At 39.2% G+C, this 25943-nt stretch overlaps 2 protein-coding genes across 4 annotated transcripts in view; one reads left to right on the top strand and one right to left on the bottom strand.

Moving 5' to 3' along the window:
- Positions 1 to 20924, bottom strand: part of LOC126174813 (protein LSM14 homolog A) — a 148018-nt gene extending 127094 nt beyond the window's left edge. For all 3 annotated transcript variants that reach the window (XM_049921191.1, XM_049921189.1, XM_049921188.1), the window contains exons 1-2: positions 20689 to 20924; positions 20269 to 20423 (exon numbers count right to left, since the gene is read on the bottom strand). In XM_049921191.1, coding sequence (XP_049777148.1) covers positions 20269 to 20423; positions 20689 to 20809 — 276 coding nt within the window. In that variant the 5' untranslated portion in view covers positions 20810 to 20924. The remainder of the gene's footprint in view (positions 1 to 20268; positions 20424 to 20688) is intronic.
- Positions 20925 to 21040: 116 nt separating this feature from the next.
- The window catches only part of LOC126174814 (cytochrome c1, heme protein, mitochondrial), a 40186-nt gene continuing 35283 nt past the window's right edge, over positions 21041 to 25943 (top strand). Inside the window, exons 1-2 of the mRNA XM_049921192.1 lie at positions 21041 to 21184; positions 21477 to 21527. Coding sequence (XP_049777149.1) covers positions 21110 to 21184; positions 21477 to 21527 — 126 coding nt within the window. The 5' untranslated portion in view covers positions 21041 to 21109. The remainder of the gene's footprint in view (positions 21185 to 21476; positions 21528 to 25943) is intronic.

Genomic DNA, 25943 nt, shown 5'->3' on the forward strand with positions numbered 1-25943 from the left:
TAAGTGGCATCCAAACTTTATTCTTCTCAATTTTTTAAAATTGAGTCCTTGGTCCTGAAGGGTGATAAAATACAACACGAACATCTTGGTTTTACAGTCAATATTATCAACTTTGCCAATCCACCACTGTTCATCGTAAACACAAGCCACTATGTCTATTTTGAAGAACCAGTTGTACAAGTTTTCCACACTGTTTAAGTTCACTAATCAGGCGAAGTTGATGTGATCTTACACTTCAGTAAGTAGTGTGAATGGGGTACAAAACAATGAAAAGATCGAGTGTCTAATTTTCTGACAAGTGTAGTACCTTTCCTTGAAGACACTGTCAGACTTCTTGTATTTCCTCAGACTGTACAAAAATATATGTAATTCCTTTGATATGTTTTTTACAGAATTCAAACATTTCTTGAGGTGTTATGATTGTCATCAGCCTGCTGCAGACTTGCTTTTCTGACAGTACATTTTGTTGTACCGACACCATCACATGCATTCTTCCCATGGCATGAAGCAAAAAATTGCCATTCTACATCAAACCCAAAATCATCTTCATGAAAGGAGATGTTAATAAAATTTGTTTTTATATTGACTTGCTGCCCCATCTGAACAGTATCAGTTTTTTATGGAAGGGTGGTGCTGTTTAATTTAGTTTGTTAATTTTAGTTGAAAAATGTGCACTGCTGTAGTGCTGTGTTCAAGGTAATCACTTATGACATAAAAGCTGTGGCTCACTAGTTTATCTTCATCTTTATAACAGAATACAAATGGATGAACTGTGGCCCGTTTGTTTATACTTCATCTTTAACAAAGGAATAATTTTCCAAAGAGCCAGCAAGAACTAAGCACTCATCAGCTGCCAAGGTTTGCTTTTTGTCTATCAAAAATTTACATTGAGCTTTTGCAATAAAATGGTGGCTAACCTTGACAATCTGAACATGCATCAACACTTCAAAAAATTATTCGTGATTTTATGACTGTCACCATTTCAGTTCTGTCTTGTGTCACCCCTTTTTTGTATTTTATACTGTCAGGCATCAAATCATCATCTTCAGATTCTTCAAACATGTCAAGTAAGGCTTGTTTGTCTGGAAAATCTTCATATTTTTCCTTGATCATACAATTTTAGCTGTCAATATTGCATAGCATAACTTCCAAAAGTCTTTATAGTACACTAAGATTAGTCCCATATATCATCAACTTTACCTTCTGATGATACAAACACTTAACATTATGGGTGCCAGATGGCCTGCAACAATACACCATCTTGGTCTCAACTCACAAAACTTTGATCTTCCAATTTTGATGTCAGGATTTTCTTTTTTTAGATTCTGTGAATAGTTCGTTTAAATTACACAATATTAACCTTTGTCTTTGAATCTTAGAACCATTTTTTCACAGAAAGATTTTTTGCCAGACATCAAACCGCAGTTAGTGTCATCGTCATAATACTTAATAACTTTATTGTGTTTTCATCTACCAAATTAGATACACTTTTCTTTTGTAATGCTGGTGAAATTCCCTGTTTTTTACTAATTGCCGTGTTAACTTAACAAGACTTTCTGACACATTAAATTCATCACTAACTTTTCGCTTGACTCCAAGAATTCAGCAGTAAACTGATAATCTTAATTTTATCCTCTTTGATTGAAGTACTGCATTTAGTTTTTCTATCAATCACCCTATTTGGTTGTCGAAGTTTTAGAACTTCGATCTGTTTTAGTACAAATTGTATTTTGAAATGAAACTTCCAAATTCTTTTTGACTGTAGCTGCCACTTCCTCAATTTTTGTATTCAGGGCATTTGGTCTTATCTTGCCTTAGTTTTCTAATTTTACTAGCAGGCGATATACCCAGGATTTCACAAGCTGTACCTACTTTTTTAATGGTTGCTGGTAAGTCACAAAATTCTGTATCTGATGTGAATTACAAAAACTTAGAACAACATGTTGGACACAATGACTTTCCTGGTATGATATTGACAAAAGGGCTTTAATTTTTAGAGTAATGATCAAATGCTTTTTCTCACAGCCCTTTTATTATAAGTTTCTTATGTTTCTCAAAAGGGTCTGTGTAAGACTGACCAAAAAGTGATGAAATTTTTTTTAAGTATTTCATTTCGTGGTACTTGCATGCTGATTTGACCTCTGGGCCAACTCTCAAGTAAAACAACACTTTCTTCTTCACTGTGATCTTCAATCAAAGTAATGTCTTTAGGATACACTCCACACACACTTATGACATGCCTCATTAATAATAACACCAACAGAATGCTGAGACACCATTTTTCAACTGCACACTTCAAGAACTAAGTGTGAATAGACAATTGTTGGTGTAAGGGGCAGGAAAACAATCAGACTTTTATAGGCTTACAGATGCAATTGTTAGTCTGACAAAACAATTACCACAGCACTGTTTCGACAAATAATCATTAGCTAGTGTAATGTGGTGTGTTACATTATGCAATTGGTATACTTTACTTGATTATCCTACCAGATATCGCATATGTTAAATGTATTTTTGACTTGTATGTAATCTTTTTACTTAACTTCCCATTGAATCTAAAAGTTGAAATTTATACTGAAGTTTGGTATCAAAGATCTGGAGTATGAAAATTTCAGACTTTTATCTGGTCCCCAACAAATATATTGCAGGCCACAAAATGGAAAAATTAAAAATCCATTTTTTAAAATAGAATATTTTTTTAACTGTAAGCTGCTCACCATTGATACTCTATGCAGTGTAACAGCAGAAAAAATTTTAAAGCTGATAAATTAATCTTTCTTTGGAAAACTACTGTTCAAAAACAGTTTAATTTGTGCCTGATAACTGAACTATTAAAAATATATTAAAGAATACATTCAGCTAAGTGATAATGATAATTTGTAGCCCAGAGTGTGTTTAACTAAATGCATTTTATCTGAAAAGCTTAGGACAATCTACTACTGAATAATTGTAAAAATGTAGATGCTTACAAACAAAAAAATGCATGCGGCCTGGAACAAATATGGCCACCATTTCAAAATATTAAACAATAAATAATACTCAGGAGGACGTCGTTATCAGGAGAAAGAAAACTGGCGTTCTACAGATCGGAGCGTGGAATGTCAGATCCCTTAATCGGGCAGGTAGGTTAGAAAATTTAAAAAGGGAAATGGATAGGTTGAGGTTAGATATGGTGGGAATTAGTGAAGTTCAGTGGCAGGAGGAACAAGACTTTTGGTCAGGTGATTACAGGGTTATAAATACAAAATCAAATAGGGGTAATGCAGGAGTAGGTTTAATAATGAATAAAAAAATAGGAGTGCGGGTTAGCTACTACAAACAGCATAGTGAACGCATTATTGTGGCCAAGATAGACACAAAGCCCATGCTTACTACAGTAGTACAAGTTTATATGCCAACTACCTCTGCAGATGATGAAGAAATAGATGAAATGTATGACGAGATAAAAGAAATTATTCAGGTAGTGAAGGGAGACGAAAATTTAATAGTCATGGGTGACTGGAATTCGTCAGTAGGAAAAGGGAGAGAAGGAAACATAGTAGGTGAATATGGATTGGGGGGAAGGAATGAAAGAGGAAGCCGCCTTGTAGAATTTTGCACAGAGCATAACTTAATCATAGCCAACACTTGGTTCAAGAATCATAAAAGAAGGTTGTATACCTGGAAGAATCCTGGAGATACTAAAAGGTATCAGATAGATTATATAATGGTAAGACAGAGATTTAGGAACCAGGTTTTAAATTGTAAGACATTTCCAGGGGCAGATGTGGACTCTGACCACAATCTATTGGTTATGAACTGTAGATTAAAACTGAAGAAACTGCAAAAAGGTGGGAATTTAAGGAGATGGGACCTGGATAAACTGAAAGAACCAGAGGTTGTAGAGTGTTTCAGGGAGAGCATAAGGGAACAATTGACAGGAATGGGGGAAAGAAATACAGTAGAAGAATGGGTAGCTTTGAGGGATGAAGTAGTGAAGGCAGCAGAGGATCAAGTAGGTAAAAAGACGAGGGCTAATAGAAATCCTTGGGTAACAGGAGAAATATTGAATTTAATTGATGAAAGGAGAAAATATAAAAATGCAGTAAATGAAGCAGGCAAAAAGGAATACAAACGTCTCAAAAATGATATCGACAGGAAGTGCAAAATGGCTAAGCAGGGATGGCTAGAGGACAAATGTAAGGATGTAGAGGCTTGTCTCACTAGGGGTAAGATAGATACTGCCTACAGGAAAATTGAAGAGACCTTTGGAGAGAAGAGAACCACTTGTATGAATATCAAGAGCTCAGATGGCAACCCAGTTCTAAGCAAAGAAGGGAAGGCAGAAAAGTGGAAGGAGTCTATAGAGGGTTTATATAAGGGCGATGTACTTGAGGACAATATTATGGAAATGGAAGAGGATGTAGATGAAGACGAAATGGGAGATAAGATACTGCGTGAAGAGTTTGACAGAGCACTGAAAGACCTGAGTCGAAACAAGGCCCCGGGAGTAGACAACATTCCATTTGAACTACTGATGGCCTCGGGAGAGCCAGTCATGACAAAACTCTGGCATCTGGTGAGCACGATGTATGAGACAGGCGAAATACCCTCAGACTTCAAGAAGAATATAATAATTCTAATCCCAAAGAAAGCAGGTGTTGACAGATGTGAAAATTACCGAACTATCAGTTTAATAAGTCACAGCTGCAAAATACTAACGCGAATTCTTCACAGACGAATGGAAAAACTGGTAGAAGCCGACCTCGGGGGAGATCAGTTTGGATTCCGTAGAAATGTTGGAACACGTGAGGCAATACTGACCTTACGACTTATCTTAGAAGACAGATTAAGAAAAGGCAAACCTACGTTTCTAGCATTTGTAGACTTAGAGAAAGCTTTTGACAATGTTAACTGGAATACTCTCTTTCAAATTCTGAAGGTGGCAGGGGTAAAATACAGGGAGCAAAAGGCTATTTACAGTTTGTACAGAAACCAGATGGCAGTTATAGGAGTCGAGGGGCATGAAAGGGAAGCAGTGGTTGGGAAAGGAGTAAGACAGGGTTGTAGCCTCTCCCCGATGTTATTCAATCTGTATATTGAACGAGCAGTAAAGGAAACAAAAGAAAAATTCGGAGTAGGTATTATAGTCCATGGAGAAGAAATAAAAACTGAGGTTCGCCGATGACATTGTAATTCTGTCAGAGACAGGACTTAGAAGAGCAGTTGAACGGAATGGACAGTGTCTTGAAAGGAGGATATAAGATGAACATCAACAAAAGCAAAACGAGGATAATGGAATGTAGTCAAATTAAGTCGGGTGATGCTGAGGGAATTAGATTAGGAAATGAGACACTTAAAGTAGTAAAGGAGTTTTGCTATTTAGGGAGTAAAATAACCGATGATGGTCGAAGTAGAGAGGATATAAAATGTAGACTGGCAATGTCAAGGAAAGCGTTTCTCAAGAAGAGGAATTTGTTAACATCGAGTATAGATTTAAGTGTCAGGAAGTCATTTCTGAAAGTATTTGTATGGAGTGTAGCCATGTATGGAAGTGAAACATGGACGATAACTAGTTTGGACAAGAAGAGAATAGAAGCTTTCGAAATGTGGTGCTACAGAAGAATGCTGAAGATAAGGTGGGTAGATCACGTAACTAATGAGGAGGTATTGAATAGGATTGGGGAGAAGAAATTTGTGGCACAACTTAACTAGAAGAAGGGATCGGTTGGTAGGGCATGTTTTGAGGCATCAAGGGATCACAAATTTAGCATTGGAGGGCAGTGTGGAGGGTAAAAATCGTAGAGGGAGACCAAGAGATGAATACACTAAGCAGATTCAGAAGGATGTAGGTTGCAGTAGATACTCTGAGATGAAGAAGCTTGCACAGGATAGAGTAGCATGGAGAGCTGCATCAAACCAGTCTCAGGACTGAAGACCACAACAACAACAAATTTTTTAAAATATTTTTGTGACTACTAAACATTGGGGAATTCACCCAGCAAATATAAATTTTTCCTGAGATGGTCAAGCAACCAGTGCTGGACCACTTGGTATGGATTGACCCAGTAAACATATAGCCTAAGTACAATATTCGCTGTGAACATTTCACTTCTGTTTCACTATCTGACACCCTACACCTGACTTGTCTTAAAGACAAGTTCACACAACATATGTATGACACTGAAAGTAAGATGCCATTGACAATCTTTTGAAAAATGTTGGACTGAAAACGCATGGAGCTGGGTGGGAGTGGGGAGGCAGGTGGGGGGGGGGGGGGGGGGAGTTTTACCACTGGAATTTTTGCATGAGGTGACAAAATTTCTAGAGCCAACCATGTCTCCAGCCAAACTGATGGTTACCCTGATGTCAGTAACATGCATCGAGACAAAAAATGCTAACTGAATGTGGCAGACTATTGCTATCATAGTGGTGGATCTTCCCTCCAGAGAACCTTGTGTTAGTGGACTAAACATATACTGGTGAGCAGCACCTCCATCAGTGTGGCTGGCTTTAAGCCTGCCAAGCCTACATGGTCGATCTGAGTGACTGCAATTCTTTGTTCGCCACTTCCAACTGTTCAGATTGCAACTGACACATGACTATCAGATGAGATGATGTCGTGCAAGGGGATAGCACATCACCCCTACTTCCTTCTTAGTCTGCTCTGGACTGCAGTAGTACCTATATCCCAATATGTCTTGACATCAATTTGTAGTGTTCCAGAGAGCGTACTTTGAAAACCTTATCAGAAAAAATAACTAAACGAAGTGCATTCCACTGCTGCGGGCAATCTGTACATACAATAATTGAACAGTAAGCATACTTAAAAATGAAGAAACATTTTTTTTAAACAATCTGGAGTACTAATTTTTTGTACTGCATCAAGCTTAAGATAACTTTGCACCCCATAAGACACCAAGGCAGCAACTTATCCCTGATTGTATAATCAGAGGTCTGATATATACGTATACAGGGTGGTCCATTGATAGTGAGCAGACCAAATACCTCACGAAATAAGCATCAAACGAAAGAAGTACAAAGAACGAAACTTTTCTACCTTGAAGAGGGAAACCAGATGGCGCTATGGTTGGCCTGCTACATGGCACTGCCATAGGTCAAACATAACTGTTTTTTTAAATAGGAATCCCCATTTTTTATTACATATTTGTGTAGTATGTAAAGAAATATGAATGTTTTAGTTGGGCCACTTTTTTCACTTTGTGGTAGATGGCACTGTAATAGTCACAAACATATGGCTCACAATTTTCGACGAACAGCTGGTAACACGTAGGATTTTTAAATTAAAATACAGAACGTAGGTACATTTGAACATTTTATTTCAGTTGTTCCAATGTGATACATGTACCTTTGTGAACTTATTTCTGAGAACGCATGCTGTTATAGCGTGATTACCTGTAAATACCACATTAACACAATAAATGCTCAAAATGATGTCCATCAACCTCAATGCATTTGACAATACGTGTAACGACATTCCTCTCAACAGTGAGTAGTTCGCCTTCCATAATGTATGCACAAGCACTGACAATGCGCTGACGCACGTTGTCAGGCGTTGTCTGTGGATCACGATAGCAAATATCCTTCAACTTTCCCCACAGAAAGAAATCCGGGGATGTCAGATCCAGTGAACGTGCGGGCCATGCTATGGTGCTTCTACAACCAATCCACCTGTCATGAAATATGCTATTCAATACCGCTTCAACCGCACGCAAGTTACATGCCGGACATCTATCATGTAGGAAGTACATCGCCGTCCTGTCATGCAGTGAAACATCTCTTAGTAACATCAGTAGAACATTACATAGGAAATCAGCATACATTGAACCATTTAGATTGCCATCGATAAAATGGGGGCCAATTATTCTTCCTCCCACAATGCCGCACCATACATTAACCCGCCAAGGTTGCTGATGTTCCACTTGTCACAGCCATCGTGGATTTTCCATTGCCCAATAGTGCATATTATGCCGGTTTACGTTACCACTGTTGGTGAATGACGGTTCGTCGCTAAATAGAACATGTGCAAAAAATCATGTCATCCTGTAATTTCTGCTGTGCCAAGTGGCAGAACTGTGAATGACGTTCAAAGTTGTCACCATGCAATTCCTGGTGCATAGAAATATGGTACATGTGCAATCGATGTTGATATAGTAGCATTCTCAACACTGACATTTTAGAGATTTCCGATCCTCGCGTAATTTGTCTGCTATTGATGTGCGGATTAGCCGCGACAGCAGCTGAAACACCTACTTGGGCATCATTTGTTGCAGGTTGTGGTTGACATTTCACATGTGGCTGAACACTTCCCATTTTCTTAAATAACTTAACTATTCGGCGAACGGTCCGGACACTTGGATGATGTCTAGGATACCTAGCAGCATACACAGTACACGCCTGTTGGGAATTTTGATCACAATAGCCATACATCAACACTTTATCGACCTTTTCCACAATTGGTAAATGGTCCATTTTAACACAGGTAATGAACCACGATGCAAATACCGTCCACACTGGCAGTATGTTACGTGATACCATGTACTTATACGTTTGTGACTATTACAGCACCATCTATCAAAGCGAAAAAAGTGGTCCAACTTAAACATTCACATTTCTTTATGTAGTACACGAATATGAAATAAAAAATTGGGGTTCCTATTTAAAAAAACAGTTGGTATCCGTTTGACCTATGGCAGTGCCATCTAGCAGGCCAACCATAGCACCATATGGTTCCCCCTTCAAGCTTGACGATTTTCGTTCTTTGTAGTTTTTTTGTTTGATGCTTATTTCGTGAGATTTGGCCTGGTCACTATCAATGGACTACCCTGTACATCTGTGAGATAGTCTCTAGCATGTATCCCAAATAGCTTGGTCACATAGGGACAGTTCCCCAGCCACTCAGTTTGCTTATACTGCCACACTATATGTGAACAACAGTGACAATGCTAAAATCTTCGAGGCCCGTCAAGCCAGATGGTAGCACTTCTGAATCTGGACTCTAAACTGGGCTGGTCCAATAAGCTCCAGTTAATATCTAAATGCTGTCAAGATGGACTGTATTTAATGTCTATATGGGAAGTACCTGCTGCACCATAGGTCACTGCCATTATCCATGATCTGACGAACACCCTATAAAACTGCAGGAGGCAGACCTGTTAGCTCCTACAGTTTTCTGCCGAGATTTTTCAAAATATTCAGTGATTTGGTGCTCTTTGTTTACAGGTCTTCCACATGTGCAAGACCCTTGGTTTGTCCATGTGTAGGGCCAAGAGAGTGCACATAGCCAAGGAAATTTCAATACTGTATCCCATCTTTAGCTGTGGTTGGTTAAAACTTTGGTGAGTGCAGTTATATTTAACACTGTCTTCACTGGTGAGAACCTAAAACCAGTTTCATTGGCCCAACCTACCAGGCTCCTGATGGTAAACTGTAGTTGTCTTATTAGATCGGAGGATTACACCATGAAGTCATCTGCAAACAAAGAAAACTTAGGGCTCCTGACTGCAGGCAATACCACTGATTGTAATTGCAGACAGAGACACACACACAGAGAGAGAGAGAGAGAGAGAGAGAGAGAGAGAGAGAGAGAGAGAGAGACAGACAGACAGACAGACAGAGACACACAGACACAGAGAGAGAGAGAGAGAGAGAGAGAGAGAGAGAGAGAGAGAGAGAGAGACACACACAGAGAGAGAGAGAGAGAGAGAGAGAGAGAGAGAGAGAGACAGACAGACAGACAGACAGACAGACAGAGAGAGAGACACAGAGAGAGACATTTCCTTGTTATGACTCCCATATCATCATCTCCAATACAATTGTCAAGGGAAGACTAATAAAGCCTGAGACCTCATTCGGAGTAACACAGGTGACCTCGGGATTTAAGGAAACAGGAAAGGCAACAGTTGACAATGCACTCTACAGTCTTGTCAAGGCATCTCTTAAGGGCTTCACTTTAGTAATGGTTAGGGTTGGCACAATCCTTGTCTGGTTTCCGTAACGGAATTAATATTGAGTCCTTTGAAGTGACAGGGTACTGTCATCAAACCAAACTGGACAAACTGGAGTTTGCCTCTGGCTCCAGGACACAGATGACTGAAAATGGCATGAACGATGATGTGTTCCCTGAGCAGTACATCTGGCTGCAGACAAAGCAGATTCCAATTCTCATATGCAGAATGGGAGAACAGACTTCGTCACACAAAAAGAACTGGAGCCACCTCTCCATAGTCCTGCAGAACATATGGAACTCAGGATGTTCGTCCAGATGACACAGTGGTGGTGAAGTGTTCAGCCGACATTCGAGTCATATCTATAGTCGTGTCCACTATGTCCACCAAGACCATTTCTCAAGGCCGTATGGGAAGATGAACTGCCATTGCCTGAAGTCTGCTTTATCGATTCCCCAAGTTCTGCAGTTAAAGTTATCAATTAATAGACGTCATTAATTCCTTCCAGGAGTTACTCTTCTGTTCTTTCATTACTCATGTTGCTTATGCTCTTGCAGACCTGAAGGCATAAGGATTTTCTATAATTAAATTTTGTGTAAATTTGGTGATTTCGAAGAATGATTGCCTATTGAAGTGCGGGGTCCAAATGAGACATATTAAACATGTGATCCTAAATCGATCATGCGGCTCTGCTAGCCAGCGTTGTGAATACGTTTATGATTGTCACTACAGAAACAACAAAAAAGCATCACAAAAATTCTTGTAGCTGCAAAGGAGACAACTTACCTTACTCGTCATCGGTGTTATGTGAAAGTCCATGTGTTGTGTACGCTACAGGAACAATTCATTTTTTGCCACAGCATGCGTAAACTCTGCCAATATCACTCAAGAATATGGGTAGAGTGTTACGTGTTAACTTTTCCCTGCAAATGCAAGTTGTGGAAATAGAGGTACTGAAACAAGTATAGTTCATTCTCAGTCTTTGACACCCTTCTCTTTTAATGGAAGACTTCAGTTTCCCATAGCCACTCAATGTTCTACATGTATACAATGGGATCATCTGAAGACAAGAACTCTACAGAGTTGTTGACAAACTCTGTGGTTGAATCCTTCTGCTTTTAGTGTCTTGTAGGACAAACCAGTCTGTAATGACTTGACTACCAGGTAGTATGAAGTGCTTTATCAGATGCACTAAAGTAACCTTGTCTCTGGACAATTCTGACAATGGAACACATCCAAGACTCTTGTTCAATTACACCAAATACCCAAGTATTATCGATTTCACTCTTTGAAGGTCGTGCTTCCTGGTTCTTCCTTCTTGTTATGTGAGACTCTTCCACAACTTTACTCAGTCCAATAATCTGTACACTTTCGTTCGTCACGACCACATAACACACTTCTCTGCAAAACCCGAAATTGTCGCACATGGTATTAACAGATAAGTCAGTTTCCGATGCTGTTGCTTGCAAGGTGTAGTCTCTAATCCTGCAAGATAGAAGAATTACACTGGTCTGGATGCATAATTTGGAAGAGTCGAACCATGTATTCTTCCCGATATCTTTCATTTTCCGCACTGTCCGCAATGAAATTGTAATGGTATGTAAGCATCGCAACTATTCTTACAAAGTTTTACACACTTTGTACCACCAGTCTACACAGTCCCTTGTTTCCTCGTCCGGTAGTACTCCATATTTGCGACAAAAGTCAATTTTATATTTGGGTTAAGCATGGAATTTGATCTTTCCATGTGAGAATCAGTCGAAGAAACATCAAGAACACCAGACCTCCCACTCACTACTGACAAATTGTCAGTGTTGACCTTGCAACTCACAAATAATTTGCAGCAGTATGTAATTTAGACAAACTGTGGGAACAACGGAGAACAGAAAGAACAACGGAGAACAGAAAGATGACAATCACAAATAACTGATAACGCCGGCCACCAGTCACATGATCTATTTAGGATCTCGTGTTCAATTTTATCATTTGGAACACACAACTTCGAGAGGCAATCACTCTTGGAAATTACTGTAAATTTCATCAAGCTGCACACCTACTCCGATTTTCAAACTACATTCTTAATTTCACCAAGTAACAGGTTGTTATCCAAGGTGGCTGCTAGACTGGGAAATGGAATCTGTAGCAGCTCAGTTGATCTCACATTTGATGCAGTCCATCTCCAGTGCAAATTCCTGTTTGAAGACAGCCTGTTGACTGTCCCAACCTATTTGCCCTTTGAAGCACCCATCTTTGCAGTCTACTTTCTACCATCACCAGAGTTGGCACATGGATCCAAATTGGAAAGTGGTCACTAGCATGCAAATTATCACTTCCTACTCGTCTGTCTCTGCAATAGCTGGGGAGCAGAAACGAAGGTCAATGGCTGAAGATGACTGTGTCTGAAGAAGAGTGTCACCTGACCATAGTCCAAAAGGCAGAAATTCTCTAAATGGACAAGAGGGGGAAACAGCAAGAGAATACTCAAAATGAGCTCTGACAGTACACATGCATCCAACAGATCGGAGGTTGAAGGTATCAAACTCATTGTTATCTTAGCTGATGCGAGAACTTCCAATGCGACTGGCTGTGTGACCATGGTAGGATGGACAGGACAGGAATAGTATCTGTCATTGACAGAAACAGCTGCACCATTCTTAATCTTGTCTCCATGAAGATCATCCTTCCTGTAGGAATGGAAGCCCGTTAATGCAGGTGTGCAACTTTGAAATGTCTTTCTTTTAAGTAGATGCGCAACAGTCTCTTGGGCCTGATATACAATTCTTTCAAATGCAGTCAACACCTTTAAATTCCATTACAACACACACTTTCCTGTGGGAGCCTTTGATTAGCAATGGTCCCCAGCCCTCCAGATATCATAATCAAAAACAGAATTACACTCAAAGGCAGAGCACTCACTGAACCAATTGTTTAGCTGCCACTTTCAATTGTGAACCACTTTTGTGGAACTTTCTCTTCATTTATGGGAAGTGTTGGCTGCAGTAGTAGACAGGACAGTTGGGGCAGTCTGTGTGCCGTGGTATGTGACCAAGGTTCCATGTCAGTCCCATCTTCCAAATGGTTTCAGGGTCAAGTGTAGCATTTTACTCACAGGTACACTCACAAGTATATGTACTCTTACTTGAAACTGCACTTTGGGTTTGTGTGGAGCAATCACATTCCAGCATCTGGTTCCTTAAGGGTAAACAAGAAAGTAGTGAGTGTGAGATGTTTCTTAGCTTTGAAAGCTGTTTTAGTTTCATCAAAGGGTAGACATCTCTTAACTCCCGTATCTTCCATTCCTTATGAATTCCACATATCCTGCTCCACACTGGGTGATCACCAGGGAAGTATAGACATTTTGGAAGAACGTACAAGAGTCACCTGATTTATAAGCTGAGCCTCAACAACTTCCACATGTAGCCCTACTGGTACAAGCCATACATCCATGACCAAATCATTTCAAGCATTGCACTGTATTGGAAACAAACTTTGAACCTTAAGACAATTTAGCCGGCAAGAATACATTCAGGTAATTCCCAGCTGTTCAACATTACAATAAATGCTGCAGTTCTTTCTAATGCCATTGACTCCTCATAGCTCTGCACTTCCACAACACCCTTGTTTTCTCCATTCTTCAGATGATTTCTCAGGATTCATCTCCATTGCATCTGTGAAGGTAACCACACCTTTACAGGAGACAGGTCTTTAGCAATTCAGTTACAACAGAGTAGTCATTTAAGAGCCTGCATTCCTTAAGTTTAGGTACTTCATGGGACATAGTACTACATCTGTTCCATTGAAGTTATCACAAATGATTGCATTTGTCTTCAAATGTTTCCGATTTAATTTTGCGACACTGCACCCAGTATTTATTTTCTTCATGCTTATCACTGTGCATTTCAAGATTTTTCTCACTCTCGAGAGCAAATTTTTACCTAAGCATTTTGTGTCATGTTTTAGGTGTATTGTGGTACCTCTAACTTTATTGTGCAGTCAAACTGTTTGTGAAATTTCACACTGTGTGCTTCTGGTTTTCGCGTGACTGAAGAGGCACAGTACCTGGTAACCTCGAAGACTACTACAGTCCAAGAGGCAGAACACACAAAACACTTACATAAATATTTGCCCATGACAAATTTTCAAAACATGTCTTGCTGAGCAAGCAAATATTTAACTGGTAGTGTTTCATTATTTAAATAATGACAGTTGCATGTTTCCCAAAAACATTGATTATAATGAATGAAAGAAAGGTTTCTGCTTCTCAGTTGTGTTCAGCTCTTCTTGGCACAGCAATGAGACAATAACAGTAAGTTCCTACTTATCACCCTCTTTTTTACATACTTTGATTATACACAAATGATAAATTCAGTAAGATTGTCTTGATTTTGTTACATTTTGTTGACAACTGACAATACATAATTAATTAGTCCCCATGTTAATGGACTGTGTAATTTATGTCCAAAAACAGCAAATGGTGGAAATTAGATAATTTCAGGAAAATAGCACTGATTAAGTTAAGAACTTGCAATGTGTCCAGTGGTTATGCATTTGGTATGCAGCTTAATTTCGTCAATATATGTAACAGTATAGCATGCATATTTCAATGTATGCCACCTCCCCTCTAAAGTGAACCAAGTTAATGTTTGCATGTCATTTATAGGAAGTGTAATCTGCAACCTAAAGTTATTTGATCCTTGTATGAAAGGAGATAACTTTATCCATTTGGAAAGCAAAGTTAACACAGGATGGTGAGAACTGTTTTTATACTTGTTTTGTGATGATGAGTTGGGTTGAGGGGGCACTCGACATCACAGTCATCAGCACCCTGACGAAAAATCAACAGGAAATCTCACAGGTGCGGACGAAGGCTGCCCCCATATGCAGTTCAGTTTATAACGTATTAAAGTCTGCCGCCCTTCCCCACCAGTTTAGGGACGAGGCCTGATAGTTCACAAAATTTCACCACTCTTAACACTTATCGGTATCTGTGAGGACGGTGGGCAGATCTCAGTGAGACCAAGGGCTGCCCTATTATCAGTATACAGGACACACACAGCCACAATATGCTGAACTGAAAGTAGCACGCCACGAACTTCACAGAAAGGTGGATCCTCTCCTCCCCCCCCCCCCCCCCCCAGAAGAGGAAGCTATGTGCGAAAGGGCTATGCCTGATGCACAGTCTGGTAAGCAAAACCTCCTTACAGCGGCAAGGCTGACGCGAAGTCTGCCAAGCTTTTGTGGTCAGTTTGAATGACCACAGTTTGTTGTCCGACACCTGCAACCACTGACACATGACATCTGTCAGAAAATGAGAATGGCATACAGCGGGATGGGGCATTGATGGACAGCACCATCCCAACATGCTTCCTTGGCAGCTTTATCAGCCATGTCGTTACCCTGTATCCCAACATGGCCAGGTACCCAGCAAAAGGCTTGCCATGGCGTTGGAGCCGCTGTAAGAGTCATGGATCAGCTGAATCAGCAGGTCTACCGGATACATTTGGTGAAGCGCTTGCAGTGCATTAAGAGTCAGAACAGACAAGAAAACTCGTACGGTGATGTCTGTGAACCCTCTCCAGTGCCATTAGAATGCTGTATAACTCCGCATCATAATTGTAAATTGTTCTGGAAGACGCACTTTAAAAACCCTATAGGGGAAAACCACAGAACAACCAAGAGCATTCTCCTGCTGGGATCCATCTGTATAAATAACAATAAAATGATGGTACATACTTAAAACAGATGAAAAAGTTGTAAAAACCATATCTGGAGTACAATTTTTCGGGTACTGCGTCAGGCTTAAAATCACTTTGAGCCTCTGAGGCGGCAGTGTGTTCCATCCCTGGGTGTGTATTTTCATGCCCGAGAAATCCAGATCCTTGAGGCAGGCCGTAGCATGTATACCAAATGGCTGGGTCGTGTGGTGTCGATTCCTGAATAGTCGTTTGAAGGTGGGTTGGATCACTGAACTAAATGCCAACGACTGAGGTGACACTGAGATTTTCAGCGCCTGTTGAGCCAAAAGGATACGTCGTCGAATCCAGAGTGATGTTTGGTTTGTGGGGCGCTCAACTGCGTGGTTATCAGCGCCCGTACAATTACCCAATCTTTGCTCAGTCCAATTTCGCCACTTTTCTGGATGATGATGAAATGACGAGGACAACACAAACACCCAGTCATCTCGAGGCAGGTGAAAATCCCTGACCCCGCCGGGAATCGAACCCGGGACCCCGTGCTCGGGAAGCGAGAACGCTACCGCGAGACCACGAGCGGCGGACATCGAATCCAGAGTGGTGTTTCACCAGCCTGTGCACACAGGCTCTGAACTGGAGTGGTCTGAAAGGCTCCAGTCAATATTTGAATGCCTGCATGGTTGACAGCATCTAACATCCGGAGGTAGGAAGGATGGGCCTTATACCCCAGGATTCATTTATACACTGTGTCTGCAGAAAAATCTCTCAAGGGAATAAAATTAGATTAGGACATTAAATTATTACAAGATTGAAATGTGCTGTCTCTCTAATAGGCCAGAAGAAACCTAGGAACTGTCTTCTTCCAAAAGAAAACTATGGGACTTTACAAAAAGCTCTTTGGAACAAGGTTACTGAACACTTGCCTCACCAGAAATTTCTCTGGTCAGTCTGAACTAGTTGTGACTATCTACTGGCAGCCACTAACAGCTTTCAGCCAATCACAATCCACTGGAACTGGGAGAATGATAAATGCATTCTCATGATCATAATGGTTGCAATCTTCATTCTAAGAAATCTACTTTCATGTTGAAATAATTTAACACTTTCTAAGGAACCAGTACCACCCTACTACCCCTTGTGAACACAGAAAGAGCAGATCTCAGAGGCTCCCTTTGCTCTCTTGATTATGACTGAACTGTGAGACTAGTGTCCTGCTACTACAATTCTAAGACTTTCTGGGTGGACCATACGAGCTATTTGTTGGATGAGTAGGTGCTACTAGGCAAATTTGTCCCATCAGGAGTATATTTGAATCACACCACAGGAATCCCATAAGCCACTACAGAAACAAATGTGAACTCTGGTAGAATATTGCATGCCTCATCAAGCCTTACACAACTGGGGTGGCAGGTATCCAGATACCTGGAAACTTTATTCTTAACTCACTAATTTCTGTTCTTCTGTAACAGTCACAACCGATAAACACACACTTCAAGCACCGGCACCCAAATGAACCCTATACACCACAACATGCAGACCACACACACACACACACACACACACACACACACACACACACACACACACACACACCCCTGGAAGACACTACCAACCCCAATAAGATGACATCAACAAACACACTCAACTAAACTCTGCACTGTCATGACGTCACACACCACAACACCCTTACGTCATGGGTCAAAGCCGACTGGCAGGATCAGATGCCTCTGTTGACCCAACCAATGTTAGCAGAGTTCCTTGGAGAATAAACAGCCTTAAGTTATGGGATATTTCATGCCTTCCATTGAAGGCTGTCTAGTGTCAGTGCCCTGCCAGTAGCTATGCTATCACCATCATCAATGAAGCGCACGATTCCTCCCGCCCAGAACTCAAATTGCCTATAGCATACAGTCCTCCCAAGGGGGCAAAGAACAGAGCTCACCATAGCTTCTTTTCCAAGGCCCTTTTGTTAGACTGTGGAATGTTTCTGCACCCAGGTCCTCTATTAACGCTGCTCCTAAGAAAACCAAATTAAGCAGTTTACACATACTGACAAGTTTTAGAAACTGTAGCAGATTTGATGCCTTACCAAAAAACGAATGAGGATAACAGATGGGGGCCAAGAAAATCTCTCACACCTTTGTCAAGAAAAAATCCCAGCATTCACCTTATATTTAAAGAAACATAGAAAACCCCTCTCTAGATGGCCAGAGATTTTACACAAGAGCCTCATAGAAGCAAATCTTGTACAACCACTGTGTTACCTTACTCTACACAACTACTCTGCAATTCAGTGCCTGGCACCTTTTTCACATCAGGAACGTCTCAACTGGAAGTGGTAGGAATGTTCAGTCAACTGAACCTGCCAATACAGGATGCATGCTTCATCCTAAAAGAAAACTTAATGGAAACAATTCTTTTCACTTTTATTAGCTTTGGAAGACCAGTTGTGACCACCTTATCTGTAGCTTAACCAAAGTACTAACTCAGTTTACACTGGAAGGCAAGTTACCTTTTGTGTTGGCAAAGCAGTATTCAGTTCCTCAGTTAATCTTGACTGTTTTCAATGTTGTGCTGATGACCTCAAGACAGACAACAAAAACATACTTGTCCAATTTGCATCAGCTACTATCTGCTCTACTGAGCAGTGCTAATCAGTTTTATGAAAGGACAGTCTGCAACTTTGATTTCACCAGCATTAGGCAAACAAACCTGGCTGAATGTGTTGTCACAAAGATTAGATGGAAGTGACATGACTGATCTGCTCCACAGGAGAATTCACGAGTTAAATTTAAGAAACTGGATGTTAACTACAGTATTTTGAGTTCAACAAGCTCACCCAAAAACCTAGATATGATTTGATTGAATTTAAACTACCAGAAGGAAGTTTAAAAACTATTACCCAGCAAATACCTCCCTTACTTCAGTTAATTATTCATGTAAATTTCAATAAAACTTCCTCCTCCACTCCAGTCTGTGCCCTGGAATGTTCGTTTTCCTGCATTCCTGTCAGCCTCAAACATACATTACTCCACCACTTTCTGATCAGTATTTTTTGTCACCACCACCAGTCATTGGCTTCACCTGTCAAACACAAAGACTGAACTTATTCTATGGCTTGATAATTTGTGCTGCTACTTTGTCAGTTCTGCCCTCCCCTGGTCAACAGGTGGAGTACCTCATCCTGTGGTCTCGTCCTTTTTAACCTTCCTCAAGCTATCAAATCTCTCTTTCCTAAAGAGAAAATCCCTAAAGCTAGGACACCTATTTACATGTACCACCACCACCACCACCACCACCACCACCACCACCACCACCAATTCTGTCTCATTTCATACAATCTTACTTTAAAACCTACTTTCAAACTTGCTGTGCTAAGTTTTACATTTGCTGATTTTTATGTACATTTTCTAAGGTAAACATTACTATGTCCACAAAATGAAGCCGATTCAGGTTTGACCCATCAACACATTCTATTGCAATTCCAGTTAACGTGAAAGCTTAGAACTGCTTGGTCGATACAGAATCTGCTTGCCTCATTCTTTCAATTCTAAATCTGACACTATCCTGATGCCTAATGGAGTCTGCAATAATGACAAACAGTCTCCCATTTGCTAATGTATATTGAATTACCACTTTCTGAAGGCTCTTGTTAAAATAAGAAGACTTTCAAAATTATGATTCCCAGGGATTGTGCTAACACACTTTCACTTCCAATTCAACATTTGAAGGGCCCATTACACTACAGTCACTTATAAAACAGTAGCAGCTAAAGAGAACCTACAAGATGACAAATGAAATTTGTGTCTGTTCTTGCTTAATCATGGACCACAATGAGTGCACAGCAGCTTTTAAGTTTACGTGAAGGACATCAATACAATAGAACAATTTTCTTCCATGTCTATTTTGCATTAGGCACAGAGCAGCCGATTTTTCCTGAAAGTGCTTGGCACATTTAAATTGAACAACAGGCATTACCTTATGAGGACTTATTACCTGCACTAAAAGGTCATTTAAATCACAAATCTTAATGATAAACATTTCAGTGAGGAGTCCACTGACGACTATGCCACACGTAAATTTGAGTGGCACATGCATTTTGAGGATGAGTCCACATTAAAATGAGTTACAGCTTGAAACTGCCCAGAGTTATTGAATGGCGTTTACTTTAACCAAACAGCCTGGTCAAAATGTTTAGTACCAATTACATTAACACAAAAATCAACAAGTGAAAATTTCGTAATGTAATGTGGATTCATATAAATGATACAGCAAAAGTAAATGCTATAGTAAGCCTCAAACAATATTGAAGCTTACAATTTCGCACTTGGCAACTCACGGTTTCTAATCTATGTATAGTAATAACTACCATCAAAAAAGCTGCGAAGTAAGCATTCCTAGTCCGCAACTGCTGAAACTGAGAATTTAAGAAAAATCTCTTAAGCAGCTTCATTAAATGCAGGTAGCCTTTTCAATGTTGACAGCTACTGCCGATTCATTAAGACTGTTTACAGACAGCCTAAGAAAAGTAGCATATGCAGCGCGTCCTATGATATCAGATGCATACGATGCTGACGGGGGACGGAAAAGCTGGAAACTTACGGAACATCCACCAGTTTTAAACTTACCTGAACGATGGCAGGATCATTTGGAAGAGGTCCGACATTATTCACCACTCTAATGTCTTTTATATCTGAGCCGCGAAACAAGATGTAATCATAAACTTCATTCTGGGGGGCGACGCGATACTGCGTCTCCCGATCCTCCGTCCCGAACGAGCGGACTAAAAATTGGGGAGAAAATATTTTCCGCGTTTAATTTACAGGTACTAACAAATTTCTTAATATCTAAAGTAATTTCATACACTTTCATTGCACGAATTTCCTAGAGACAAGAAACAAAACACATCTGAAAACATCTGTCAGCAATGTCATAAAGACCATGGCTAATTGATGATAAACGTTATTAGCCTACGTACAAGTAGGTTTTTTAATACACATACATAGAATAATCACTAACTGTTACAAAATACAGTCAGATCTTTTTACCATTGGCCAAAGCAATTGTGCACTCTTGTGGATCGAGAGTGAATAATCTTCCTTCATAACGTATATCTGCCTTCGATATCAAACTTATCTTGCTTCCAAGTTCTGGCATTCCGGTACTCATGTTGTATACAGATCGTCCCTGCAATCGTCAACTGCGACAGTTCACAACTCCCTTCCGCATCTGCACCACAAATCACAACTGAGCTTCGTCGCACGCAAATGGCGACCAAAACTTTTAATGACGTCAGCTAAAGATAGAGAGCGCATTTAAAATAAAAGCTCTTTATCAGCATTCGTACAGCAATGAATGTGCAAATAAAAGCAATAACTGATTTTATAAACGCTATTAACTTATTTTTCTCAACCTTAAAAATTAAATAACTTAAATTCCATTTTGACTACATTGGTGGTCCTTCTGTGCATGATGGCGGCTACTGTGGGTAGGGTTAGCGGAGTAAGGTTGCTTAAATCGAATTGTAATGTTTTACGATCTCAGGTGAGTCAATAATACATTTTCTCGTTGTGTATTTTAAGATGTTTTATAGGCTTATCCACAATTAAATTAAATGATTATATCCTTTCAAGCCCCCCCGTGCACACCACGGTAGCACTAGATTTAGCTGAAGGGTAAAAAGGTTCATTGTGACATAATGGTGTGTATTTGATAATGAAGGAGGCCTTAAAACTCAAAATATGCACAGTCTTTCTGATAAGTTTTAAACTACTATACTCATCACTTGGTTTGCACGAGTAATGGTAAGTTTTTCTGAATCGTCTTGTGCTTGCAGGTTGCCAGCATCTCCACCGCAAGGACGAGTTGGTCCAGAGGGAAAAAAGCGGTCAGTATTTTAGACCTTTAACTGCTGTTGTTCATTTTTAGTGTCCGTCTGTAGTACTTTATTTGTGGTGTCACGTTAATACAATCATTTTCGTTCTTTAATGTTAGTAACTTTTACCCTCATGTTTTTTGAACATGATGGTGCTAATGAAAGAAAACATTAAATTGTTCCCAAGAAAATATGATAAAAGTAATAAATGCGAATTCTGATTTTATGTCTGCTTAATTAGGCTTAAGTTTCAAAAGATGATTGGTATGATTTTTTTCTCTCCCTAAATGAAAATGATACAGTAACTTACTACTTTCTATACAATCGCCAGCAGCATTTTTAAATATTGTTTGGGTGTAGAGTGGTCATTATTGTCTTCTGCAGAAGAGCTGAGATGCTGCAGTTAGTAGGCCCCAAGGTGGAGATCACAGTTTGGTATGACCTATTTTTGTCATATAGGGGGACACTAAATCTCCAAAGATGAAGCTGTAGGTGTAAAATTATTGATAAAGATTTACGTAGGTGAAAGAGAAAAGGCTGTGCCCTCATCACTGTGGAATCCGAAGGGCACACATTGCGACTTATCATTACCAGTATATAGGTGTAACCTGATAAGTTTCTCCATCACTTATTAAACTGTCTTTATCAAATTATTATATAGAGCCTTATTTATAGCCTCCTGAGTGTGTAACATGTAGAAAAATAAAAATACCAAATTCTCCTCCAAATAATTTTGTAAAGTCAAAGATAAATCATAAAAATGTTCATTTTTTAAAATTCATTCACTTGCAGCTGATACTGAACTTACAGTAACAGCTAAAAGTGAATATGATGCTATTTAAAAATTTATACTAACTGTGGGCACTTATTACAAGAAAAAAATATTCTTAATTCACATATTTAGGTAATTATTGCTTATACAAAGTCACTAGTACAGTTGTTAGTCATCGCTTACAGGGGTGAGATAGGGGTTTAAATAAGATGACTGGACTGTGATCAAACCCAACCCATTATATGAGGCATAGGTATCATGATTGCTTTTGTCTTTTAACATAAATAGCTTTTCTGTTTTCTCTAGTTCAACATTGTCTGATAGAGCAACACAAGTTTAATATTATTAATGGGTGGATGTTGACCACTATGTTCCAAGTGTCTTTAAGACAAGAGCTGTATTGCATATAGTTGTATATGCTCAGAGTTACCTGGAGAAGTATTTCAGAATTAATCAGTGGAAAATCCAGGATGGAATAATGACAATATTATAAAAAGCATAATGGCTACGCAACATATAGTGGTAATGTTGTTGCTGTCAGGTACAACAAAAAGACTACTAAAGAGGTGAGCTTTTGGCCAAAAAGCCTTCTTAATTAGACACCTCCCCCCCCCCCCCCCCCCACACACACACACACACAACTAAGTGATATCACTAGTTCTTTATTAGAGGCATGCATTGAAATATTGTGCAGATAACTACATGTAATTAATGTACCCAGGGAGGAGACAGCAGTCTTAATCTATCAAATAAGTTTTTTTATTTTAAAAAAATTCCAGTCTAGACACCAATTTTTAGTATATAATTGCAGCACAGTGACTAATTTTGGTTGTTTTTTACAACCATATTCAGATCGTTGAAATCATTAAAAAAAAGTGGTGAACACACATTCAAAAAAAGTCAACATTAACTGTAGTCGTGCAATGAAATGCATTCTTATTGTGAGCCAACAAGACTTGCAGTATGTAGTTAAAAACTTCATCATTAATGAGCCAGATTCTGAACCATAATCTTGTAAGAGTACAGTAACAAAGAAGGAAAATTGTCATTTGCATTAGTAAAACTTGCAGTGCTAATTACGAACATATGATGAGAGAGTTGCTAATGCAGCTGACTACAACTGTGACATCCACAGGTGGTAAGGCTGTAAGTGGAGGTATTGCTGGTGGTTGATAGGTTTGATATGGATAGAGGTACTGATGTGGTCATATTTAGGGTTGAAGTTGAAGGTTTTGCATCTGTCGGGCATTGGGGAAGGTAGTGTTCAATAGCAGCAAGGCAGTGGGCATTAGAGATGTTAGTGAAAAGGGATCAGTAGTGATAAGCAGGGCACCAAGTGGTAAAGGAACAGGAAGTGTGTCATTATTCCATCCTGGGTTTTTCATTCTGCATTTATAACATTGTTTCAGCTGCCACCATTGTCAGATCAGAACTTTAAATTGTAAAACAAAGTTGATACTAACAATGAACTTTCTTTTGCAAGTTTTAAGTTTTGATCCAATGACAGTAAGCAGAATTTACCGATAAAGACACATTAAGCAATTCAGACAGTCACATTCACAAAAAGCAATCCTGTCATTTTCTGTGACCTTAGAAATGCCTTGTGAGTAAGATAATCTTAGTGACGGAAACAACACTGTAAAACTAGGCAGGGAGTGCTCTTTTGAGTCATATCTGTAAAAGAACTTGAATGACAAACACAACAGAGACATTGGTAGAAATAAAACTAAAATTGTACTGAGGAACAGGAAATAAGGTATGCTTAGAGATTCAGTACACAGGCTGTTTTTGTTTCTGGCATGTTTGATGCCAGAGGCATTTACATACTATTTTAAAAATGCTGTGTTTGATGACCATTAGTGGCTCAGGCATAACCAAAACATGTAGGTTAATAGCTTATAATTGGGTCGCAGTCATACAGAAACCTGTTAAATGAGTATGAGAGCTATGTTACTTAACTATTTACACATAATGAAACTTGATATTGAAGAGCTATGGTTGCCCATGTGTATAGCTATCAGTTTAAATTCAGTTGCTAAGTCAGTCAGAAACATCAGTTTAGTGTGCTTTGTTAACATGCTTATGAAAAATTAAATTAGTTTACTTGCTTTGATTTCCTAGTATTGCAGCAGAATCCTTTTTGGGCTAATGCATAAAGGTCAAATAAACACTACTGAAACAAACATTATCAATATTTTGAGAAGTTTATAGCCAAACTTACTTGTAGAAGCTTTGTCAAAGAACATTCATATGGGCCAGTGCATTTACTCTGTGATGGCATTTGAGGTCATTGAAAGACAAAAGTCTCTGATGCACAGTAATTTGAAAATGTTTTTTTATACAAACTTTGTATCCTTTTCTAAAATCAGATTTTTTCCCCCCAAAGACTTGGAGCGGGGAATTGAGAAAACCCTTAAGTGTTTATTTTCTTCCTGTTGATATAGGGTCTACATTAGTAGCAAATGGTATCAATTAATTGGATTTAGTCTTTCCTTCCTAACTGTTTAATTTTGTGCATGTTCTGTGTATATTATTCAGGACAGCTATGTATTATGTTGAAATTTTCAGACGGTTTACATACAAGGTAAATTTTTTTGTGTGGAAACATGGCTAAATGCTGGGCATTTACATAACTGTTATTTTTATCTGAGTCTGCCGTGAAATTTGATAAATATAACCCAATATTATAAATACTGTCTATGCAGAAATTCATGTGAGGAAGAGGAGGATGAGGAGCTGCGAAGTAGAAATATAATTTGCATTTGTTATCAGAACTTTCGTTTTCAAGCAGGTCTCCACTATATGGCTTTTGAACCCTAGTTACTCTTTCCAAATCATGCCTGATCCTTCACAGCAAACCTTTAGAGGAGAGTAAATGTATTGTGAGACTTGTTATGTGTAACTTTTAAGCAGTCGCCCACATAAAGTTAAAGAATGAACTTGAGACATTTTCCTTACATCAAATTTCTCTCCGACATTCTCCAAAATATTAGGCTATGTGACATCAGTGAATGGAAGTTTGCAAAGCAAGTTAATTGTTAAACATTTTGCTCAGCAAATTCAGTAATTACACATAGAGCAAATGTAGCTAGACTTAACCATTTGAGAAGATTTTGTCATGTTTTCCAAATCAGGGGCTGATCAATATGTATACCTAGAAATTTAAAGATTTATTTTCTTTTTTAAATTTCCTTTCACACATACTAGTAGCATTGGTGTTAATTGTGATGATAATGACGCCTTATACAGAATTGAATGAATAGAGTATTTCAGCAAATTACAGGTATCATTTATAGAGAACCAGTCAATAATACTTTCAAATATTTTCTTTATTGCTTCTTCCTTGTTGCAGCTGTGTTTTGCTTTATTATTATGATTGTAGCAAATAGCATTATTTCTGCTCTACTGGAGTAACACTGAAAGTGACCAGTACATAGAAAGAGCAGTAGTGGTGCCAGAATTGAATCCTGTGGAACATCAGTATTCATTTGTTCCCACTCACGATCAGAAGATTCATCATGGGACCTGCATTAGCTAACAAGACCATTTGCCCCCATCTGTATTTTTGGTTGGTTGATTTGGGGGAGGGGACCAAACAGCGAGGTCATCAGTCCCATCAGAGTAGGGAAGTTGGCTGTGCCCTTCGAAAGGAACAA

Source organism: Schistocerca cancellata, chromosome 3 (assembly GCF_023864275.1).
Source record: "Schistocerca cancellata isolate TAMUIC-IGC-003103 chromosome 3, iqSchCanc2.1, whole genome shotgun sequence".
Lineage (NCBI taxonomy): Eukaryota > Metazoa > Arthropoda > Insecta > Orthoptera > Acrididae > Schistocerca > Schistocerca cancellata.